This window comes from Trichomycterus rosablanca, chromosome 18, assembly GCF_030014385.1.
Source record: "Trichomycterus rosablanca isolate fTriRos1 chromosome 18, fTriRos1.hap1, whole genome shotgun sequence".
Taxonomy (NCBI): domain Eukaryota; kingdom Metazoa; phylum Chordata; class Actinopteri; order Siluriformes; family Trichomycteridae; genus Trichomycterus; species Trichomycterus rosablanca.
In genome coordinates this window covers 10,738,395-10,763,287 of record NC_086005.1, presented here as the reverse complement: position 1 = coordinate 10,763,287, position 24,893 = coordinate 10,738,395, and the positions used below count along the sequence as shown (strand labels likewise).

The 24,893-nt window shown below is 38.1% G+C and overlaps 3 protein-coding genes and 1 long non-coding RNA gene across 5 annotated transcripts in view; 2 read left to right on the top strand and 2 right to left on the bottom strand.

The window, feature by feature from the left end:
• The window catches only part of rps25 (ribosomal protein S25), a 240,040-nt gene that overhangs the window by 90,180 nt on the left and 124,967 nt on the right, over positions 1–24,893 (bottom strand). The window lies entirely within an intron of this gene.
• On the top strand, positions 2,006–6,533 carry LOC134332211 (m7GpppX diphosphatase-like). Its single transcript, XM_063013761.1, has 6 exons — positions 2,006–2,188; positions 2,682–2,832; positions 3,125–3,270; positions 4,510–4,623; positions 5,061–5,171; positions 5,747–6,533. Exons 1-6 carry the CDS (start codon positions 2,006–2,008, stop codon positions 6,011–6,013), a joined length of 972 nt encoding a protein of 323 aa, XP_062869831.1. The 3' UTR covers positions 6,014–6,533.
• LOC134332210 (ATP-sensitive inward rectifier potassium channel 1-like) lies at positions 8,193–10,817 on the top strand. Its single transcript, XM_063013760.1, has 2 exons — positions 8,193–8,251; positions 9,566–10,817. The coding sequence occupies exon 2, from the start codon at positions 9,568–9,570 to the stop codon at positions 10,723–10,725; it is 1,158 nt and encodes a 385-aa protein (XP_062869830.1). The 5' UTR covers positions 8,193–8,251; positions 9,566–9,567; the 3' UTR covers positions 10,726–10,817.
• LOC134332782 (uncharacterized) lies at positions 12,235–17,062 on the bottom strand. The gene is made up of 3 exons (XR_010015308.1): positions 17,007–17,062; positions 13,058–13,165; positions 12,235–12,296 (listed from the first exon to the last, which is right to left on the bottom strand). It is a non-coding gene; the product is annotated as an uncharacterized LOC134332782 (long non-coding RNA).

Here is a 24,893-nt window from a genome sequence, read left to right as displayed (position 1 = left end):
CAGCCAATCATACACTCACTCACTCATGGGAAGAACATACAAAACTCTTCACAGATTGTTGACAAGGTAAGGCCAGGATCAAACCCAGGAAATTAGTCAAGTATATACTATGTGTACAGTTAGACAGTATGCAGTATATATTATTAGTTAGGCAGTATGCATTGTATACTATGTGTATAATTTGGCAGTATGCAGTGTATTCAGAGTATACCATGTGTACAGTTAGGTAGTATGCAGTGTTTACTATGTGTATAGTTAGGCAGTATGCAATGTATACTATGTGTACAGTCAGGCACTATGCGGTGTATTCAGAGTATACCATGTGTACAGTTAGGTAGTATGCTCTGTATACTACTGTATGTATGTAGTTAGGGCAGTATGTAGTGTACTATGTGTACAGTTAGGTAGTATGCACTGTATACTACAGTACGTATGTACTTAGGGCAGTATACAGTGTATACTATGTGTACAGTTAGGTAGTATGCACTGTATACTACAGTATGTGTACAGTTAGGTAGTATGCACTGTATACTATGTATGTAGTTAGGGCAGTATGCAGTGTATACTATGTGTACAGTTAGGTAGTATGCACTGTATACTATGTATGTAGTTAGGCAGTATGCAGTGTATACTATGTGTACAGTTAGGTAGTATGCACTGTATACTATGTATGTAGTTAGGCAGTATGCAGTGTATACTATGTGTACAGTTAGGTAGTATGCACTGTATACTATGTATGTAGTTAGGGCAGTATGCAGTGTATACTATGTGTACAGTTAGGTAGTATGCACTGTATACAATGTATGTATTTAGGCAGTATGCAGTGTATACTATGTGTACAGTTAGGTAGTATGCACGTATACAATGTATGTAGTTAGGCAGTATGCAGTGTATACTATGTGTACAGTTAGGTAGTATGCACTGTATACTATGTATGTAGTTAGGGCAGTATGCAGTGTATACTATGTGTACAGTTAGGTAGTATGCACTGTATACTATGTATGTAGTTAGGGCAGTATGCAGTGTATACTATGTGTACAGTTAGGTAGTATGCACTGTATACTATGTATGTATTTAGGCAGTATGCAGTGTATACTATGTGTACAGTTAGGTAGTATGCACTGTATACTATGTATGTAGTTAGGGCAGTATGCAGTGTATACTATGTGTACAGTTAGGTAGTATGCACTGTATACTATGTATGTAGTTAGGCAGTATGCAGTGTATACTATGTGTACAGTTAGGTAGTATGCACTGTATACTATGTATGTAGTTAGGCAGTATGCAGTGTATACTATGTGTACAGTTAGGTAGTATGCACTGTATACTTTGTATGTAGTTAGGCAGTATGCAGTGTATACTATGTACAGTTAGGTAGTATGCACTGTATACCATGTATGTAGTTAGGTAGTATGCAGTGTATACAGTTTATACTATGTGTGCAGTTAGGTAGTATGCAGTGTATACAGTTTATACTATGTGTGCAGTTAGGTAGTATGCAGTGTATACAGTTTATATTATGTGTGCAGTTAGGTAGTATGCAGTGTATACAGTTTATACTATGTGTACAGTTAGGTAGTATGCACTGTATACTATGTATGTAGTTAGGCAGTATGCAGTGTATACTATGTGTACAGTTAGGTAGTATGCACTGTATACTTTGTATGTAGTTAGGCAGCATGCAGTGTATACTATGTGTACAGTTAGGTAGTATGCACTGTATACTATGTATGTAGTTAGGTAGTATGCAGTGTATACAGTTTATACTATGTGTGCAGTTAGGTAGTATGCAGTGTATACAGTGTATACTATGTGTGCAGTTAGGTAGTATGCAGTGTATACAGTGTATACTATGTGTGCAGTTAGGTAGTATGCAGTGTATACAGTTTATACTATGTGTGCAGTTAGGTAGTATGCAGTACGCCGTTTCGAACACGTTGTGATTTGTTTACAGACGCTTTTGACGTTCAACAGCGCGATTGGTTCAGTCAGTCACGTGAGAAGAATGGCGGCGACGCAGAGTGAAGAGGAAACCGCTAAGACAGTAGCAAAACGGTTAAAAACGGACGAAAATTGCCCTGTAACAGAGGACGGAGATTCCACTGTAAAGGAAGCACTATCAGGATTTAAAACGGGACAAATTCTGCGCGATTCTGCCAGAGAGAAAAACATTTTTATTCATGGAAAGGTACGAGGACTGGGTCGCAAGAAAGCCGCTCTGGTCTCATGTTCCAAACGGCTCCTTGCTTCCTACTCAAGTGCACTACTCAGGATGCGACGTTTCGACTTGTACACCCTAATTAGTGCACTTCGTATTTAATAAGTAGCCGTTTGAGATTCAGCCGTAGTGGTGGCCAATGTAATGAAACGCATGCATTGTAGTGGCGCTGAGTCTATTAGGCACGGGTTTGATCCTGGTCACTTGCTGTAAGGAGGTTCTTTTCGTGTCAGTGTGGGTTTCATCCACCTCTTTAAATACGCAGAAGGTAGATCGGCCACTCTAAATTGCCCTTGGTGTTAAACAGGATGCTGAATATGTTCGTGTGCGGTCCCCTGACCATGGTGTATATCTGACTTACGTGGGTCATGGATTCCCCAAGACCCTGGTCAGTTGCTTGCTTTAAAACTATTCTAACTAACTAATCTTATTTCCCCATTTATTTTCATTTGCTTTACTTCAGTTTGATGACCAGGAAGCTGTTGTTATCTTGGAGAAAACACCCATCAGACAAGATGTTCTCGCAGAGATGTTTAAGAGCAGCTCACTTACTCTGGAGATGAAGAATGACATCTACAGCACCTACCAGCTCCAACCACCTCCTCATCTGAACGGTAGGAACATCCAGAAGATGCAATTGGCGATCAGGGTACCAGAGTACCATTAATATTAGGCTGATACTCTCACACACACAAGAATGCGGGCATGCCATACTCCATACAGAGAGTGCCTGGAGGTGGGGTATCATTTTAGGTTACCATGATCCTGGTCCTATTACACAAGCTAAAACAATGCTGTTGAACCTTGATTCTATTTTTTGATTGATTCTGCTTTAATGAAGAGATGTCTATAATCAGATAAAAAAATTTTTTTTTTTAAATGATGAAAATTTGATCTCACCAATAGGAATCAAAACCACTGTGATCTGCCCAGCAACAGAGAAGCATGTGAAGAAATACCTGCGCCAGGAGACCTTCCTCATCAACGAAACTGAGGATGATTATCGTTCCATCACTCTTCCTCACATAACCCAACAAAGCTTCAGTGTGCAGGTTGGTCTTCTTCACATTATCACACCTGCTTCTATCATTTCCTCCAAAGTAGTGCATCATGTTGTGTTGTTGGTCAGTGACTACAGGGCGGCACGGTGGCTTAGTGGGTAGCACTGTCGCCTCACAGCAAGAAGGTCCTGGGTTCGATCCCCAGGTGGGGCAGTCTAGGCCTTTCTGTGTGGAGTTTGCATGTTCTCCCCGTGTCTGCGTGGGTTTCCTCCGGGTGCTCCAGTTTCCTCCCACAGTCCAAAGACATGCAAGTGAGGTGAAATGGAGATACAAAACTGTCTGTGTTTGACATTAAACCTGTGAAGTGATGAATCTTGTGTAATGAGTACAGTGATGGCATAGTTACCTTGAAAAAGTAATCTGATTTATGATAATGATTACTCCTTTAAAAAGTAACTTAGTTACTTTATTGATTACTTGATTTTAAAAGTAACTAAGTAAGTTAGATTACAAGTTACTTTATTAGTTACATTCAGCAGCTGCCGACACCCCCCGCCGCCTCAACGTAAAAATGACAACCAGTTTTGCCAATACTCACTTTATTGGAAGTTTTTAACAGTAACAATGTATCTCCTGACATTTAAAGTTGAACTGAAAAACTATTTCCTGAAAAAAATACTTGTTTTTATAAAATATAAAATCTTTAGCTGACACATTCAAAATAGTGCCTGTATTTCCAGCTAGAAAACGCGCATCTCTCTCCTCCCTCCATTGTTTACGTTTGTGTCGTTGCGTGGTATTACACGTGAGTTGTCCTCATGCTGAAAACGTGACTTAATTGTCGCATAGGCCAGACGTCACTCCCCGAGACACAAGAAGAAAGCAAAAATATATCTTTTTACTAAGGAAAATGACAAAAATAGTAACGCACAGTAACTTGGATAAGTAACTTTAATCTGATTACTGGATTGGAAATAGTAACGCGTAAGATTACTTGTTACTGAAAAATGTGGTCAGATTAGAGTAACGCGTTACTGACATCAGTGAATGAGTAACTACCGTTCCTGTCATGAATGTAACCGAAGAGTGTAAAACATGACGTTAAAATCCCAATAAACAAACATACCTGACTACGGATCAGAAGGTTGCTGATTCAAACCCCACCACTGCCAAGTTGCTATCGTTGGGCCAACGAACATGGCCCCGAACCCTACACTGCTCATATTGCATTTGAGCAGAAATGTAAATGTGTTAGACCTGTACTTCATAAGGTGCATTTTTGTTCTGCAGTGGGTTTACAACATTCTGGAAAAGAAAGCTGAAGCTGACAGGATTGTGTTTGAAGATCCAGACCCTCATGTCGGCTTTGTCCTCCTGCCAGATTTTAAATGGGACCAGAAGCAGGTGAGTGAATGCTTTAGCATTTTCTAAGTTGTGACCCTCAGGTGGTGCAGAAGTAAAATACACTAACCCACTTCTGATGAGAGCCAGGGTTCAAAGCTCAGCATTGCTATCGGCCAGTCAGGTGTCTGCAAAGACATAATTGGCTACGTCTGAGGCGTGGAGAGGGGGGTGGGGTCTTAGTGCCAGTCCTGAACCCATATTAAAAGAAGGATTGTGTCAGAAAGGGCATCCAGTGTAAAAACTGTGCTAAATCTGGTATGCAGACTAGAATGATCCGCTGTGGCGAAACCTAAATACGGGAGCTGACGAGAAAGATGTGTTTTCTTAGCTAAATCAAGATATAAGGACAAATACAGCATTCATTTAATATCAGAGTTACAGATTTACTGCTTCATGTAATAATTTGAAATGTTTATTTAATTCTTCTTCTTTTTCAGCTGGAGGATTTATATCTGATTGCCATTGTACATCGGCGGGACCTGAAGAGTTTAAGAGATCTTACTCCAGACAATCTTCCTTTATTAAGAAACATCCTTGAAAAGGGGGTGGTAAGTCATTTCATTTCATTTTATGTTTTACCCCAGCTTTATCTTGGTCTGGGTCATGGTGGATCCAGTTTCCCCAGAATCACTGGGTGCAAAGCAGTAACTTACCCCGGATAGGAGGCCAATCCACCCTTGGCTATCTCCCCCTTTTCATACATAGCCAATCATGTTTGTATGTAGATGCCTGGCCATCCGATAGTCTCTCTGGATATTTAAATTCTAAATTCCAGTGATAGTGGGCTAGTGTAATTTAGTGCCTGGAGTGGTAAGTACTAAAGAATACTGACACAAATATTTACCAAGACATAAATTAATTGTGTCAAAAAGTAAACTTGCCATATTTTATAAATATGTGCAGTGCAAGCCAATTAAATTATGTTACAATACTAATTGTGACCTGTTTAATTAATATGGGGTATTGTCATATTTGGCAAAAAATAAGGCTGTCACATAAAAATGTATCTGGATTTTCCAAATCTTTCCACAATATTATGAATAGTAGATGGTGAAAGACTAGTTAAGTAAGCGAAGAAAATGTTAAAACTGCTTTTTATTAAAATGCATCACTACTTTCACAGGAAGCCATTGGGAAGAAGTACAATGTTCCCTCGTCTAAGCTGCGGATGTACCTGCACTACCAGCCGTCCTACTACCACATCCATGTGCACTTCACCTCTCTAGATTATGAAGCTCCAGGATGTGGAGTAGAGAGAGCACATCTGCTTACAGATGTTATACAGAACCTGCAGGTCCAACCTGAGTATTACCAAAAACGCACCCTCACCTTCCCCATACGGGCAGATGATGCACTGCTGACCAAGTTCAGAGAAGCAGGAAAGATTTAGCTGCTTTGTGTGTGTGTGTGTGTGTGTGTGTGTGGGTGTGTGGAGGGTGAGGGTTTGTTTTTCTAAATCAGACTAGGATTAAAATTTTAACATCCTGACCCCAGTGTTCTTTGGAAATATGAGGACTATACAGAGAAGTCATTCATGCAACAATATGTAGATTTTGTGTGGCACACAGTGCAGTGGGTAGCGGGTATGGGTTTGATTCCCCAATCAGGCAGGCAGGGTTTGGGGTTCCTTTCTGTTTGGGGTTTGCATGATCTCCCTTTGTCTAAAGACATGCAGTCAGGTCAGCTATTTAACTGCCCTAGGTGTGAGTGTGTGTCTGCCCTGTGATGGACTGGTGTTTTCTGCCCTTCGCCCAATGAATCAGACCCACCATGACCCAGACCAGGATAAAGCGGTGGCAAAACACAGTGAATGAATGAATAGATTTTGTCATAATTTCAGAAATCCTGCAGTGTTTAATAGAAATTTTTTTTGTACAATAAAGACGCTTTGAGTGGTTTATCATTTTAAATGTAGGTATACAAAGTCTGAATGGCTTCATGATGTGAATTCATTTTGTGGTAAAGCCAAAGCTTTGTGGTTTCTGGGCCTCATACTGAGAGTCGAGAACTCTTCTGAAGAGATTATGTCCAAAACGAATGTTCCAGTATGCCAGTTAAATCAGACTAAAGACTTTGTCCGTTCTCTGAAATTTCTGATCCCCCCCAGTTTTCTCCCCTAATCTAGTCGTGTCCAATTACCTTGATTGCGTCCTCTATACTGATTCGACCCTTCACCGCTGACTGAGGACGCCTCTCAACTGACATACGCCCCCTCTGGCACGTACAGTCAGTACAGACTGCATTTTTCACCTGCACGAGTCGAGTTCATACACCGACGGGCACTGTGTACGGAGGGCCACACCCCCATGAGCGTTATTCCTCAGCCCTGTGCAGGCACCATCAGTCAGCCAGCACGGGCCGCAGTTGCACCAGTTATGAGGACCTATGATCCGACTTTTTTTTTTACCCCTAACCCTGAACAACAGCCAATCGTTGTTCATGCAGCCGCCCAGCCCAGTCGGAAAGGCAGAGCTGAGATTCGATACGATGTAGTCGAAACCCCAACTCTGGTGTGCTAGTGTATTTAACTGTACTTAAAGTTCTGTCAGATTTTACCACATGATCCAGTGTATATCATGAAAAAGCTGATCAGGTGTGGAATCTACTTATACCAAAAGTTGGCCATGACCTTTACCTGCAGACTTTCTAAACCCACTTATGTTTCAACACCATGGGACTTCAATCCAGATTAGCAGCAACACTGTCTCCAACTTCAGCACACAAACTTAAACTCCTTTTAAATGTATTGTTTAGAAATAGGCATACCATTTGTTTCAGTTCTCTCAAATACACTGATGTACTTTTTGCATAATGGGTAACACTGTGTATCTCCAGCACAAATGCATGTTCCCCTTAGAAAAAAGGTTCTGTTGTGTATGTAGTTTATAATCGTAAAAAATAAGCAAGATTTATTGGAGATTAGTGCTAACTGCTGATCAGGTAGCAGCTAGGATAATTAATGTTAGTTTTTAATTACTGCTTGGTGACTTAAAAGTTTTGAATATAGTTCAGCTTATTTAATATATAAATGTCTAAGTATTCAAGCTGTTGTATTGAAGTGTAGATACATAAAGTGTTAGTTAACTACAATAATGTAAATTCCATGAGGGCTGTTGTAACATGGGGGCAGGAAATAAAAGGAATTGTGTTTGAAGAAATGCTTTTCATTTTGTGGCCCCATGTGAAGCTTTACTAAAACCAAGCAGTGGGGAGTTGGGAGGTTTTTTCTTCAGATGGGGTACACTTTTTCCCAAATTCCACTGTTGCACTGACCGTTGGGGGACCATGTGTGAAATGAAAAGCAGTGTAATATTGTTAAGACGTTTATCTGAATGTTCTTACTAACTAAAACCTTTTATGCTGAATATGAGTGTAAAAAAAATCAACCACTTGTTACTTTCTTTGTGTAATGAGTGGCATGTGCCTGGGATTAGGGCATTTCACTGAGGATTATTTTTTATCAACACTCCGGTGGTTGTTTGCTTGGAGGGGAAATGAAACTGCTGAATTTTATGAAACCTGACTGTAGTCCTATTAATATTTTGGGAAGTAATATAATTAAATGAGAGCTGATGAAGACTGAGTTCCAGTCTGAGAAGATCTGCTGATAACTTCTGTCTGAGTGAAGGTAAGATTACATTTTTATTCATTTATTCTTATATCTTGCTAATAGGGCAAGCATGAACTAAATATGTACCAAATTAAAAAGTGAATAGGGGAAAACTAGAAATAAAAACCTTTTATTTATTGTTAATTTCATAGAGGAAGTACAAATGGATAGTTAATGTATAGCTTACATATACACTGATCAGCCGTAACATTAAAACCACCTCTTTGTTTCTACACTCACTGTACATTTTATCAGCTCCGCTTACCATATAGAAGCACTTTGAAGTTCTACAATTACTGACTGTAGTCCATCTGTTTCTCTACATACCTTTTTAGACTGATTTCACCCTGTTCTTCAATGGTCAGGACCTCCACGGGACCGCCACAGAGCAGGTATTATTTGGGTGGTGGATCATTCCCAGCACTGCAGTGACACTGACATGGTGGTGGTGTGTTAGTGTGTGTTGTGCTGGTATGAGTGGATCAGACACAGCAGCGCTGCTGGAGTTTTTAAATACTGTGTCCACTCTATTAGACACTCCTACCTAGTTGGTCCACCTTGTAGATGTAAAGTCAGAGACGATCGCTCATCTATTGCTGATGTTTGAGTTGGTCATCTTCTAGGCCTTCATCAGAGGTCACAGCACGCTGCCCATGGGGCGCTGTTGGCTGGATGTTTTTGGTTGGTGGACTATTCTCTGTCCAGCAGGGACAGTGAGGTGTTTAAAAACTCCATCAGCGCTGCTGTGTATTTTCCACTCATACCAGCACAACACACACTAACACACCACCACCATGTCAGTGTCATTGCAGTGCTGAGAATATCCCACCACCCAAATAATCCTGAGGTCCTGGGAGAGTCCTGACCATTGAAGAACAGGGTGAAAGCAGGCTAAAAAGTATGTAGAGAAACAGATGGACTAGAAAGTGCTTCTTAATGGTAAGTGGAGCTGATAAAATGGACAATATGTGTAGAAACAAGGAGGTGGTTTTAATATTATGGCTGATTGGTGTACATATTCGGCTAGATAAAGTACGGACTTATACTCATAGTTTATTAAAGAAACATGCTGATATTTTATTTTAGACAAGTAGTGTGCATGTATAAAATAAAATATAAGTTGGTGGAGGTTATTGCTGCAAAATAAGTGAGTACAAAGGGTTCAAATGTTTCCAGCCTTTGCACTGTAAGATTAATCAATGGCATTTTCAAAGGGCTCTAAAACTTATACAGAAATGAAATACACCTGCAAATACAGAGATGAAATGAGCTAAATTAGGTCTGTTTAGTTGACCTCTCTGACCATTGACTAATCTGTTAAATACATTTCAGGTATGTTGAAGTTCATCCGGAAGCCGATTCAGGATCACTTAACAGAACGAAGGATTCGCAAGAGGCGGCTCGTGACCAAAGACGGCCACTGCAACATAGAATATGACAATGTTACGTATCAGAACTATTTAGTGTACCTGAAAGACTTTTGGACCACCTTTGTTGAATTTCCATGGCGGTTTGTTATACTTTTTTTCATCACTGCTTTTACGGGAAGCTGGTTCATCTTTGGCCTGCTGTGGTACTCGATTGCCAAAAGCAATGGAGACCTTGACGTTGGGGGTACTCCTAATGGCCATTTAAAGTGCGTAGAAAATATCAACAGTCTCACAAGCGCCTTTCTTTACTCTTTAGAAACGCAAACAACAATTGGATATGGTGGACGAGCCTTAACAGGGAACTGTGCCAAAACAGTAGTCCTTCTCATCATCCAATCTCTAATGGGTACCATCATAAACTGCTTCATGTGTGGCCTGATTTTGGCCAAATTGTCCCTCCCTAAAAAGCGAGCAAAGACTGTTACCTTTAGCGACACTGCAGTGATCAGTTTGAAAAATGAAAAGCTCTGCCTGCAGATCCGGGTTGCCAACCTCCGGAAGACGCTGCTTATCAGGAGCCATATTTATGGCAAGTTCGTGAGGACTAGCATCCCTCCCGACGGAGAGCCCGTCATCCTGGACCAAGTAAATGTTGAATTCCAAGTAGATGCAGGCAAGGACAACCTCTTCTTTGTCAGTCCCCTCACTCTCTACCATGTGATTGACAGTTCAAGCCCCTTTTCGGAGATGGCTGCCGACACACTGCAGAAGCAGGACTTTGAGCTGGTGGTCTTCCTGGATGGCATGGCTGAGTCCACCAGCTCGTCTTGCCAGGTCCGCACCTCCTTCATCCCGCGTGAGATCCAGTGGGGATACAGCTTCCTGCCGGTTATTTCGCGAACCAGGGGTGGCAAATACTTTGTTGATTTCTCCAACGTTTCGAAGACTGTTGCAGTGAGCACACCACACTGTTTTAGTTGCTTTAAAGATCCTGTACTTCACAAGCATGCCCAGCATGGCATTGACAATCCAGGATTTGAGGTGATTACCATTAAAGATTTTGGGGACAAAGATAATTATTGCTGCCTTAGCAGCTCAGTGCAGGACAACCAACACTTTTAAATGTTTCTTTAACAGGAATCTGCCGTTGCCTGTGTGCAGCCTGATACAGCAAGGTTAGAATATTGTGGCTAAATATTTTATGGTGATTTATTGCATACTTTTAGTAAAGAAGACTTGTTTTAGATTAGGTTCTACTTTTAGTTTTTGAGTTTAGGTATATTAATGTTTGATTACTCACCTCCTTACTGTACCTTTTATTATGAACAGTTTCCAATAGTCAGTCTTTCCTGTTTCCTGCGTCTTCCAAGCACTTATCAGATACATTTTATTGTGTGAATACATTTTGTTCCACGTGTTCCTACTTTAAAGGACAGCCTAGATTTGAGTAGATCAAATTAAGACAGTAGTGGATTTACAGTTAGAACTGTAAGAAGCTATGGAAAAGGGTTCTGCTGAATATCCGAGTGTAATTATCACTGTATATGTAAGGGGTGGCCTTGGGGCTAGGCAGACTCCAGCCACTAGGGGCCAACAGCGAGCTGGCAATCAGGCCTAATACACAACACCTGTGCACACTGCACAGGCCTATAAAAAGACAGAGAGGCAATCAGACATCGCTGGGTTTTTGTCTCATGTGAGTAAACACACACAGCTGATAACCTGGGTAGAGGACGGAAGTTTCTCGCGCTCTCTCTCTTGCAAAAGAAAAGAAAGTACAAAAGTTAAAGTAAAAAAAGAAAGAAAAGTAACGATAAAGATAAAGAAAAAGAAAAAAGTAAAGTAAAGAAAAGAAAGTAAAGTAAAGAAAAGAAAGAACAAAAAAAAAGAAAAGTAAAGATAAAGAAAAAGACCGGTCAGAGACACCCTACTGGCCGGATGTGGCCCGGGGGCCGTGCAACTCCCAGGTGTGGTTTAAAGGATAATGGGACAAGATTTACACAAGGTGGTAACATTTTTGAGCACCTGTAGTACTAGGAAAATGTGCTTAGAGGTTTGTAACACAGTTTACATGTAGATACACTTTTTAGGGTCTATTTTTTTGGAGTTCATTATGTGAATTGATCATTAGAGTCACTGACTGGAGTCACACTAAATTGTTATGTCACAGTATCTGAAGTATATCGATTTATCTGCTTTGTGTATTTCCTTTTTCAGTAGCAGTACATCACTGCTTTTGTCCCAGTGGTGTAAAGAATGCAACACATCAACAATTTTTAATATATTTAACATATATAGTTATGTTATTCAAACTTCAAAATTCTTTTCTTCCCTACTTGGCAGTATGTTTTTGACCCAGCAGAAAGTCATATTTTTTAGAAAACCCCTCATAATCTAATGAAAAAAGTAAAAAGCTTTTTAAACATGAAAGTGTCTGGTAATTTAATTTAAAAAAGTAGCAGAAATTCTTAAAATTCAAGATTGTCATAATTGTCACTGTCATAAAATAATTAAATATTGTTATTTGGGTTTACAGTAATACCACACCAATGTGATTCACTTTCAGAACATCTTTATTTCACAAATTTGATTTATATTAAAGCAACAACTCAAACAAACAAAGGTTGAACTTGCAGCATGAGTCCCATTTTAATGGAAAGTGTTAAAGTTCAGGCCAGTCCTTGGATTAGCAGCTGAGGACATAAAATCAATTACAAATGTTAATGTCAACACAGGCTCACATGCATCCATTAAAAAACAAAAGTATTCAATTATGTTTAATAGGGATGTAACGATGCACCACAAGAATAGGTTATTCATTTAAGATTAATCAGTATTCACTTTAAACAGCAGAGGGCACTGACGCTATTCACCTCGCCTGGTTGACGGCACTTCACAAAGTTGCCAGGTCCCCGACCAAATTTTCCAGCCAAATTTATTTATGTGAGGACACTTTCTTTATTTGTATCATTCACGTATTTATATCATGATGGATTTGTTTTACAATTTCATTTCAGTTTTTTTTACACAATAAGCATAGTTCGGCATAGTTTGTACCTACTTCAGAAATAAAAGGACATTCATTATTTAGATAAATAAAAGATAAGCACAAATACAGTATTTTATTTAATTTTTTTAAAGAGAAATAATAAAAAGAAACTTTGTCATAATTTGTCTTCAATTTCATTTTGTTTAAAAAAAATTGGGAAAAAAATCACATTGTGAACCCAGTATCGTGAATCGTATCGCATCGTGTGTAGAATGCATTGTTACATCCCTAATGTTTAACATTTTACACTTTTAAATATTACACTGATTGCCACATCCCAGATAGAAAATAAAACCCATAAATAATTCAAGTTAACAATGTTAGGCAGCTCATCTGCTATGGTCGTTTTTTAAAGGTCTGGCAAAATTACAAAAGAAAAAAAATAACAAAAAGAAAGCATAAAACCTTTAGCTTGTGGTTTGGCGGGATTGGCCATACTGGGGTCTTGTCCACAAGTTTCATGAGGACACATTTTGTTTGAAGTGCCACAGTTGGCACAAGGTGCAGCAGAACCTGTAAGAGAAAAGTCGTTATAGGCTAATTCGTTTGCTCATGAGGAACTGTCAGGTTCTTGGCAAGTAATGAGGAACAGTAAAAACAAACAAACAAACATACTTGGGGTGTGTGTTGCATTCATTCCCACAACATGGGTGACTTGCAAATGTTTAAAGGTACAATTGATGCTAGGACATATATTGGGATTTTAGAGAGATATATCCTGGCATCAAGGCAACATCTTTCCTTTCCTGGAGGTCAGTGGTTATTTAAGCAAGACATACCAGGCCTCATTCTGCATATCCTACAATAGTTTGGCTTTGTAGTCACAGAATGCATCATAAAAAAGAGAATCAGTCAATGATCACCATGGAGCAGAAATTCTACTTGCAAAAATTTAACAATTAGTGTCCTCAGTTCTTAGACCATTAAATAATGTAATTAATAGGAAATGTGATGGAACACAATGCTAAGTGCCATAATTCCAACAGGAGAAAGTTGAAGACAAATAGATTAAGAGCAAATAGGATAAAAAGGGATAGATATTATTACTAGCCCTAATTGCCCTGTCCCAACTTTTTTAAAAATATGTTGCAGACCTGACATGCAGGAGTGGATGGATATTAACAAATGAAATGAGGTTCACCAAACAAAACATGAAATATCTCAGGTTTACACTGGGTGTGTTCGAAAACCTGGGGAGCTGCCTTGCTGTCTTACTGTCGACATAGGCAGCTGCCTAAGTAGAGGGGATTCTAATAAGTCATCGACTCATAAGGCATCGAAAACCTGGGGAGCTGCCTTGCTGTCTTACTGTCGACTGCTCAGTAGAGGGGATTCTAATAAGTCATCGACTCATAAGGCATCAAAAACCTGGGGAGCTGCCTTGCTGTCTTACTGTCGACATAAGCAGCTGCCTAAGAGAGGATTCTAATAAGTCATTACATCTCCCTCCGTGTACCAAAAATGGTTCAACTGTCCCTGAACTTGCAAATATATACACTTGTACATGTTTATACAAATTAAAAATCAATGATAATTTATTAACGTTTGAAAATAAGTCCGTTCTTTGCTTTGCATCGTCCGCCGTATTTTTCTATGAGAAAAGTGCCTCTTTGAATGCTGGGATTGTCTCCACTGCTAAGGCAGCATCGGATCCTCACTCGTTCTTGAGTCAAAATAGCGTTGAAATTTTAAGATACAGTAGTGTTCAAAAAAATAGCAGTGATTTTAAAAAAGTGAATAAAGCACAAAATCATTATAATAACTTTTATTTCCATAAATGCAAATGCACTGAAAATACTACACTTTTAATTCTAAATCAAACCAGTTTGTGTTAATCCTTTACAGAAAGTTAAGAAAAATGAATATTAGGCTGTTCAAAATAATAGCAGTGCCAGCATTGTTCTTTAAAAACTCAAAAAATGTATCTATAACATGAAAAAATGTTTGAGGTTTCACTTTACTTTAAATTACTGAACTAATATTTAGTGGCATAACAATTGTTTCTGAGATCTGTGTTGCATGGAGTCGACCAACTTCTGGCACCTCTGAACACGTATTCCAGTCCAGGATGATTAGACTACATTCCACAGTTCTTCTGCAATTTTGGGTTTTGCCTCAAAAAAACGCGTTTCAGATTTCAGCCCACAAGTTCTCTATGGGATTGAAGTCAGGGGATTGGGCTGGCCACTCTATTACCTCAATCTTGTTTGTCTGTAACCAAGATGTTTTGGGTCATTGTCATGTTAAAACACCCATTTTAAGGGCATTTCTTCTTCGACATAGGGCAACATGATCTCCTCAAGTATTCTGATATATTTAAACTGATCCGTGATCCCTCGTATGTGATAAATAGACATAACACCATGGTATGAGAAACATCCCCATATCATAGTTTTGTACCACCATGCTTTACTGTCTTCACAGTGTACTTTGGCTCGAATTCATTGCTCGAGGGTCATCTGACATACTGTCTATGGCCACTTGACCCAAAAAGAACAATTTTGCTTTCACCAGTCCACAAAATGTTGAGCCATTTCTCTTTGGACCAGTCAATGTGTTCTTCGCAAATGTTAACCCATTCAGGACATGTCTTTTTCTTAACAACGGGACTTTGCAAGGAGTTCTTGCTGGTAAATTGGCTTCACTTAATCATCTTCTGTACTCACTGGTAACTTCAGATGTTCCTTGATCTTTCTGGAGGTGATCACTGGCTGAACCTTTGCCATTCTGGCTATTCTTTGATCCATTCAAACAGTAGTTCCATGCTTCCTTCTGCGTCTTTCAGGTTTTGGTTGTCACTTTAAGGCATTTGAGATCATTTTAGCTTATCAGCCTATCATTTGCTGCACTTCTCTGTATGTTTTTTCCCTCTAAAATCAACTTTTTAATCAAAGTACGCTGTTCATCAGAACAATGTCTGGAACAACCCATTTTACCCAGTATTTCAGAAGAAAATGCGCTGTGACCAACCTGTGCAACATTTGCCACCCTCCTACCTTAAATAAGGGCCAAAATTGACACCCATTCTTCTGCAGAATGAATGACTTCACCAATTGAACTCCTCACTGCTATTATTTTGAACAACCCCCTTTCAATCAATGCTTCGATTACTCAGAATGAACGGCATGCATGTCCTAATTGTTGGGTTTGTTTTGTTTTCAATACTCTACTACACTTTCAAGTAAATTTTTTGCTATGTAGAAATAGCATTTCTACTAAAAACTTTGATTTATCAAGTTAATGGTGTTGGACTGCTATTTTTTTGAACACCACTGTACCTTACTAGGATTTCGGACAGCCTTACGTAAAATGCTGTTTATGTAGAGAGCTCCCTAGGTTTTTGAACACACCCACTGTCTGCTATGAAATTATAGTAAAAGTCAATGTAAGATACTGATACATCTCCCTCATTTGCTTTACTGGTAGATGGCCTAATCCAGGATAAAAGAGAGCTGCTACCCGTAGTTCCTTTTCTCTCTGTTTTTGTAACCTTTCTTTTGTTGGCATTATGCTGCAAAATTTGTAAATGAGATAAATCAATGTTGTGCATAATAATCAAGAGTGACTTACTGAATCTCCATAAAGGGGAGAACACAGTATACATCATTTTACTGTTTTCTGACAGAGTTGAAACATTAAACCAAATATACCTCACCAGACTGTCATGTAGCTCAACTTAAGACCTACCTTTGATTTCAAATCAGAAACCCACTTTGGGTAGTTAATGTTAACAATGGGCCTATTATTATGCCAATAAAATCAAATAGACATCTAAATAAAATTTTTCCATTTATTCATAATTTTTTGTATGCTGTTCTATATCATAGAGCATTATATTTAGCCTTCTACATATATTAGTTTGTAATGTTAATTACCTAGCAAAATTATTCCTCATTTGTAAACTGTTGAAGTATAAATGCTTGCATGAAAATAACTCCTTGACTAAAGGTGGCTTTTCCTACTCAGCGTTTGGGCCAGGATGCTGTAATTATAAAATATTGTATGTTTGTATCTATTTTCAACACTTTACTGTGAGAGCTACTTGACATTCTCCTGCACAATGTTTGTGCTCATGCTTTTTTTTCTTCAGGCTTTCACATCAAAATAAGTAAGATTTTAAATGAAACAAAACCAGTGAACTTGTCTAATTTGTAAAACAGTAAAACTGTCTTTAAATTCTTTGTCTGTCTGTCTGTCTGCTGCAGTTTGTCCCCCTCCCCCTTCATTAAACATGACAAACATCAGTAAACAGCTGGACGAGGCTTTGAAATCACGTATTTCATGACTCATGAGTACAAAACGTGTAGGCCATGCGTTATGCATGGATGCCCTTTGTATGAAACACTGTCATTACCTGTCTGTCTGATGCTGCGGGTCAGAGGAGAAGTGTGTAGCAGCGGTTTGGCCTGGCACTCAGCACTGCATGAGTGCTAACCGGAGGAGGAGGAGGAAGGGGCAAGACGGGAGCTTGTGCGCGCCGCGGATCAGATCGGGGCAGAATTCTCACAAGAACTCAAATAAATGCCCGTCAGATATCAAAGCACTTTTGGGGGGAATTGATGACAGAGAGGGTCATTTTTATTTTTAAATATTGATGAATGTAGAAAAAAACTGGGCTCCAGCAGAAAGGGCACTTTTCTCATCCATGGCAAAAGGGCAGGTGCTTGAGCACCACTAGGGGTCTATCTGTGCACGTGCCTGCTGTTAGAGCAACAACATCAGGGTCGGAATCCCACATCAGGTCACCTGAGAAGAGATTTTAACTGGTTACACTGGGTTGTAGGCAGCTAAATCTAACTTATAAAATTACAAAAACATTAATTAAAAATTTTGTTTAGCATTTCCTGTGTACATCCTACAACAGTGTGGCTTCATGGTCAGTTCTGTTTTCTAGCAAATCATTTGGATTTAATTGCCAGAACGAAGTATGTTTTGCTCTTTGGTAAATGGAAACATCAATTATTGCTGTAAAACTTTTAACCACCTTGTGTCTATATACACTCAAACTGAAAACACTTTAGTGAAGGATCTTGCTAGTAGTGGTGTGCGATACTGCAAAATTTGGTATCGATCCGATACCAAGTAAATACAGGGCCAGTATCGCAGATACCGATACCAATACTTTTTACTTATAAAGCAGCTTATTTACTTTCATGTAGGGAGGAGCAGTGTGTCATGAGGTGAATGTATCATCAATATGCTTTGACGACTGAATAATTTTGTGTTAGTTAATTATTTAACTAATTATTTAGTTAATTTTAACTGGTTACACTGGGTTGTAGGCAGCTAAATCTAACTTATGAAATTCTAAAAAAAAAAGCATTAATTAAAAATTGTCATAACAATGTGTGGTACATGAAATTTTATATTTAAGTCTGTTTGATATGATCATTTAATTCTATTTTTTTTAAACGGCATGCTTTTGTAATAAAATGTGTGCACTGTATTAATAAACTTAATTTATACAGATAATCCTGTGTTATTTTCTTTATTTTGCTGCTCTGGTCAGAATGCTCTGGTCTGCTGAGCAGGAACCGAGCCCTAACCTCTGCTGCCAGACCGACTTCCACACTCCAAACCCCCACGTCTATGTCCCTCTATGTCTCTTCACAAGGGAAACCTTCTCTCAAGAGTTGCTGTAAAGCTGGAATCATTTTATTAATATAATTGCTGTGAAGAGTGAAGACACACGGAATTCTGTTGACAATTAAAGCATTTCTGTTTGGCCCTAGTTTCTACATTGTTCAAAGAAAAAGACAAGGTACAAAATATTGTAAAGTATTTTTTTTTTAATAAAACACTATCCCAATCATCCAGTCTTCTTTAAAATGGCTTTTTTAGCACTGATTTTGTTTCATTGCTACCATTAAATAAATCCTAATTTTACATAGTCTGTTAATGTTTGTGGTGTCATGAACACAGACCTTAATTGATTACATTTACATTTATATTTTAAGCATTTAGCAGATGCCTTTATCCAAAGCGACTTACAATTGAGACAGAATACATTGCAAGCAATTGAGGGTTAAGGGCCTTGCTCAAGGGCCCAACAGTGGCAACCTGGCTGATGCAGGGCTTGAATCAACTTCAGTTTGAGTGTAAATAGACACAAGCTGGTTAAATTTGCCAGTAGGGTGCACCAGTGATGAACTGTGATTATAACCTTATTTAGCTTAATATAACATTTACAGTACATGTGTAATGTTACATTTTGCTGTATGACAAAACATATTTACCCTGCAAAAACAGAGTCCTTTTGGCATAGAATAATCAAATAGAATGCCTTTGTCATATAACAATATATATTTTTGGATTAGTCATGCAATAGTTTACTGTGTTATTTTTATGTTAAACATGTAGTAAATTATGAGGAACATCTGAGGAACTTTGACTGCAGAAAGTAACATCACTGTTCATTCTTTTCCTGTTACAGAATTATGAAGCTCCTGCTTGTGACTCTGGTTCTTTCTCTGCTTTTGTTGGAGGGTGAGTGATTTAAGCTTTAAAAAAGTACATAATGATGCACTAATTATGACTCTTACACACCTATAGACTCATATTCCGGCCTATTGACTTTAAAATGTAAAAACTAATGCAGTACTTGAGTTCCTTTTTATAAGTAACTTACTTCTACACAACACAATTAGAGAACACTTTTACTTAAACTTGAGGTTTTATTTGATACCCTACCTAACTCTTTGGCTGTAATTTTGGCCTTCAAAAGCATGCTTGCATATGGATCTACATTTTTGCAATGGAAGGTGTTCCTGAGGCCCTGCATTGCACTCATCATAGCTGATGATCATCATATTCAACATCATCACCCACTGTTGCTTGTATAAGGTAGAACATATTCCACACAATGCCATTAACTTGCCACAACCTGCCTGTTGAATGTGATCCATTTATAAAATTATTATTATACAATTATAAAACGGATAGTTACGGTCCTAAAATCTGATTGGCTGAGCCGCGTTCGAAGCCGTTGTAAAATCCCCGATAAACGCACACCTATGACCACCTCACATCATTCCATATTAATACGCCACTGAAAAGAAAAAAATAATGTTATGTTCGCCCTCATGTTGCCTAGCAACACTGTTAATCGAACTACCTTGCGTCGCGGAAGAATGCTTTATTGTAAGTTTATACACAATAAATACATTTATGAATTAAACATTGTTGTATTTATTGTATTTTATGTTGACCGCCGTTTTATAAAAGCAATAAGCCACTCGAGACCGTGCGTTACTGCTATGCTTTATAAAATCACAGTAATGCACGGCCTCTCGTGGCTTATTGCTTTATTATATCAATTTCTTATGTGCTTACTTTGTTACAGGTTCTGCTCTTCAGTGTGTCAAGCGTGATGTGAATGACCTCACATGTACATCTGAAACTTGCACTTATGGAAACATATGCATGAAGACAGCAGTAAATACCATGACTGGCCGTGGTATGTTTTATTATTAAGACATTTTTATATAGCTTTTACTCTGTAGTTGACTATATGTAGTTTTCTGTAAGGAAATTGTTTAAACTATATGGTTTGATGGTGGATTAACAAGAAGAGTGTGTAAAGGTCAGGTTCCTAATCTACAACCCCAAATCAGAAAAAGTTGGGACAGCATGAAAAATGTAAATAATAAAAAATACTAAATTTCTTACATTTACTTTGACTTTTATTTTATTGCAGTTTTGTCTGCTCAACTTCATTTCATTTATTAATAAACATCCATTCCTGCACTTCTTAAGATGTCGTTGTTGTCGCTTTTTTTGTTTCAAAATTCTGTGATGGTCCATCTTAGATGCCTCAGAGCCCAGAGAAATCAACAGTCTAATTGCTCTTTTTTGCTTTTTACTGATGCAACCCTCTTTATTTTAATCTAATCTTGGGCTTGTCACTGAGAGCTTACTGAAAACTGCACCTCTGAATGGCTACACTGTTCAGCACAATAATCCTAAAACTAGCCTATCATGTCTGTGTAGATGCCTGGTCGGCCAAAAGCACAGCTGGGATTTGAAGCCGGACCTCAGTGATGAATGGCTAGCATTACTCTAAATTTGACATTTTAAATAGTTTGCAAAATGATGACATGAGCTATATACGTAACTGTTTAAAAAGCTCGCATTATGCTAAAGCATTATGTTCTATGATTCAGAATGACTGATTATTTTCTTTTTCTTTTTCTAGCTTTAAATAAATGCACCACTCTGACTGAATGTGTTATCAGAGGGAGCGTTTGCTGCAAGACCGACCTCTGCAACAAATAATCACTAATACTGAATTATACTTCTAAACTGAGAAACATTCCATTTTTATACTGATAATGTAAATAAAACAGTTTAATTGTACAATAAAGATCTGCACGTACTTCAGTTGGTCCATTCTACAATTGTATCATTTGTAAATGGTATTGTAGTTATAACATGTTAGTGTGTGTTGTACTGTAATAAGTGTATTAGATGTAGCAGTGTTGTTGGAATTTTAAAGACCTTAATGCTAAGGCAAGACAAGTGCCAACAGCATTCTCTTATTAGAAAGTGTCTATTGATAAATAAATAACATTGTGTGGCTACAGACAGTGCTAACAGGGTAAAAGATCCCAACAGCACGGTGGCACCTGCTACACTCATATCAGGACAACACACACTACCATGTCATTACCATGATTGTGGTTTTGCAGATATATGAATGGTCCATAACTTTTTAAGTTGGGGTCCTGTAGGAGTTTATTTTATGAATGGAGTAGAGTACACAGAGCAACAAACTCTTTCATGCATGCAAGGCATGTATAAACGTGGTTAAATTAAACGTTAACACAGCATTAGATAAACAACAGTTATTCAACTGTATTCAATCAAGAATAGCTCATTTGAGCACCTTGCATAGTTCTGAAAGAGAATACAAAATAAGTCACATAATAACGGCATTACATACACTTAAACTTTAAACTTTTAAAGAAATTAAAACTAAAACCACACATTACTAACCTTAGGCGTTCCACTAAACGAGTCAAAAACAGGTGTGCGCATGCTCGGTAGGACAAATCGATGGGTAGGATAAATCTACAGAGCACCCGCTGCTCGTTTAGGACAGTAACTGCAGAGCGATAAGTCGCTGGGGGGTCTGAAAACTCACTAAATAAAGCCGCTAAGTTGGCAACACTGGTTACGAAGTACTTAGCATCACAAACATTTTGGGAAATGCACCCCAGATCTTGGTTCAACATTTGTCTGACAGGGAACTTGCTTCTGGGCCATATCTTTCCCAGTCCATGAAATATTGGTTGTTCCCTTTTACCAGACACAATTAAACAATAATTGAACATACACATTTAGTAAATATACTGTAAATCTATATACAGTACATGTAAATATATTGTGACAATATACAGTACACGTGAGTACATAATTATTTAGTACTACTACAAATAGAGATTGATGTGATTCAACATTTGTTTATTTAGTGGAGGTGGTCAAAGGAAACAATGCGTTTGCAGTGCAAATAGATTTTGCTCTTTGGTAAATTGAAACATCAATTATTGCTGTTAAGTATCTTATGTCTATACACACTCAAACTGAAAACACTTTAGTAAATGATCTTGCTAACTTGGTGACCCTTGACAGAAGATTTAAGTTGCAGGCTTTTAGATGTGATCCTGCTCTGTGTGCATCTGATGTTGAATCACAGGTGGTTCCTGGAGTCAGCCATCTTACGTGCTTCTGTTAACCTTAAGTGTTAACTTTATAACCCAAAGAGGGTTATACTAGAATCTTAAAGTTTCAACATGAACATAAACACTGTTTCACAACTGTTTGACAGTCCAGCCTCCAAGATGCTGTAATTTCTGAACCTGTAGGTCTCTGTATAACCTGCAGGCAACATCAGGATTATGGACAAACCAAAATGATTTGATGACATTTTAAATAAATACAGTAACCCTGCTAATTTTTATAAATTGTTTGACTCTAAAGACTGTAACCAATTCGTTTTCTAATAACAACAAGTTAATATTTCGGGGGTTTAGTATTTCATTTATACAGAGGCCTACAGGTTCAGAAATTACAGCATCTAAGAGGCTGGACTGTCAAACAGTTGTAGAACAGTGTTCATGTTCATGTTGAAACTTTAATCCAATCTCCCAAAATGAACTAACTGCGTTGATTAAATCATCAAAGTCATCATCGTGTATACTCGATCCTGTTCCAACTCGTTTACTTAAAGATTTACTCCCAGCCATTGTAGATCCCCTGCTTACATTAATCAATGCATCCCTTAGCCTTGGGTACATACCTAAGTTGTTTAAAAGTGCTGTTATTAAACCCCTGATTAAAAAACCTAACCTTGATCCACATGTTTTATCTAATTATAGGCCAATTTCAAACCTCCCTTTTGTCTCTAAGATATTAGAAAAGTCGTTTCCAAACAATTACTGTATGTTCTTATTTGAATGAAAATTGTATTCATGAAAAATTGCAATCTGGTTTTAGACCCAAGCATAGTACCGAAACCGCATTAATTAGAGTAGTTAACAAGTTGTTAATGTCTTCTGATAATGGATGTGTCTCTTTTCTTGTTCTATTAGATCTTAGTGCAGCATTTGATACGGTCGATCATAACATTTTACTGGAGAGGCTAGAAAATACAGTAGGTGTTAAAGGACTCGCACTCTCTTGGTTTCAATCATATTTGACTGACCGCTCTCAATTGGTTTATGTAAATCATAAATGCTCGGAAACTACAAAAGTGTGGTGTTCCACAAGGGTCGGTACTGGGACCGCTATTATTTACACTCTATAACTTAATTCAGATAAAACAGAGGTTTTACTTGTTGGCTCTAAAGCTGCAAGAGACAAGTTGTCTAACCTGGTGCTAAACCTAAACACTTTCTCTGTTAATCCCAGCCCAGATGTAAAAAACTGTCACACTAGGTTCAGATCTTTCCTTTGATACACACGTCAATAATATTACTAGAGTTGCTTTCTATCATTTAATAATAATAATCATTTGCATAATATTTCTAAAATAAGAAATATACTATCTGTTAATGACACCGAAAAACTGATCCATGCGTTTATAACTTCTCGGTTGGATTATCGTAATGCTCTTCTAACTGGATGCTCTGGTAGATCCATAAACAAACTCCAGTTAGTTCAAAATACAGCAGCTCCAGTGCTAACTAGAACTAAAAAATTTGATCATATTAGTCCTGTTCTATAATCTCTACACTGGCTGCCAGTTAAATTCCGCATTGATTACAAAATACTTTTACTAACCTATAAAGCGCTACATGGTCTGGCTCCACAGTATCTGAGTGAACTTATTAATCACTACAACCCACTTCGCTCACAAGATGCAGGGTTACTTATAGTTCCTAGAATTAAAAAGATCACGGCTGGTGGAAGAGCATTTTCTTACAAAGCTCCACAACTTTGGAATAATCTTCCTGCCTCTGTTCGGGATTCGGACACAGTCTCAATGTTTAAGTCTAGACTGAAAACATATTTATTTTCTCAGGCTTTTGACTAGTGTAGACAAGGGTGCAGAGCTTGGGGACTTGGACACTTTTTGGATAGAATAATCAAATACAATGCCTCTATTTGTCATATATAGATATATATTTTTGGATTAGTCATGCAATAGGTACTGAGAAAACTGTGTTATTTTTATGTTAAACATGTAGTTAGTAATAAGGAACATCAGAAGAACTTTGTCTGCAGAAAGTAACATCACTGTTCCTTTTATATGTTACAGAATTATGAAGCTCCTGCTTGTGACTCTGGTTCTTTCTCTGCTTTTGGTGGAGGGTGAGTGATTTAAGCTTTAAAAAAGTACATAATGATGAACTAATTATGACTCTTACACCCCTACAGGCTCATATTCAAGCCTATTGGCTTCAAAATGTAAAAACTAACGCAGTACTTGTACCTTTTCATCAAGTAACTTTCTTACTTCTACACAACACATTTAGAGGACACTTTTGCTTTAACGTGAGTTTTTATTTGATACCCTACCAAACTATTTGGCTGAAATTTTGGCCTTTAAAAGCATGCTTGTATATGGATTAAGTCTGGCCAGGTCAGATTTTATACGGTCCGCGTCTTAAATTGTATTATTTGTGGCCCACCAGCACAGTCAAACAAAAATAATAAATCATACAAATTTAATAATAAATCATACAAATTTAATTTAATTTAACATTGTTCTTCGTGATACACTGTAACTGTTAAAAAAGCT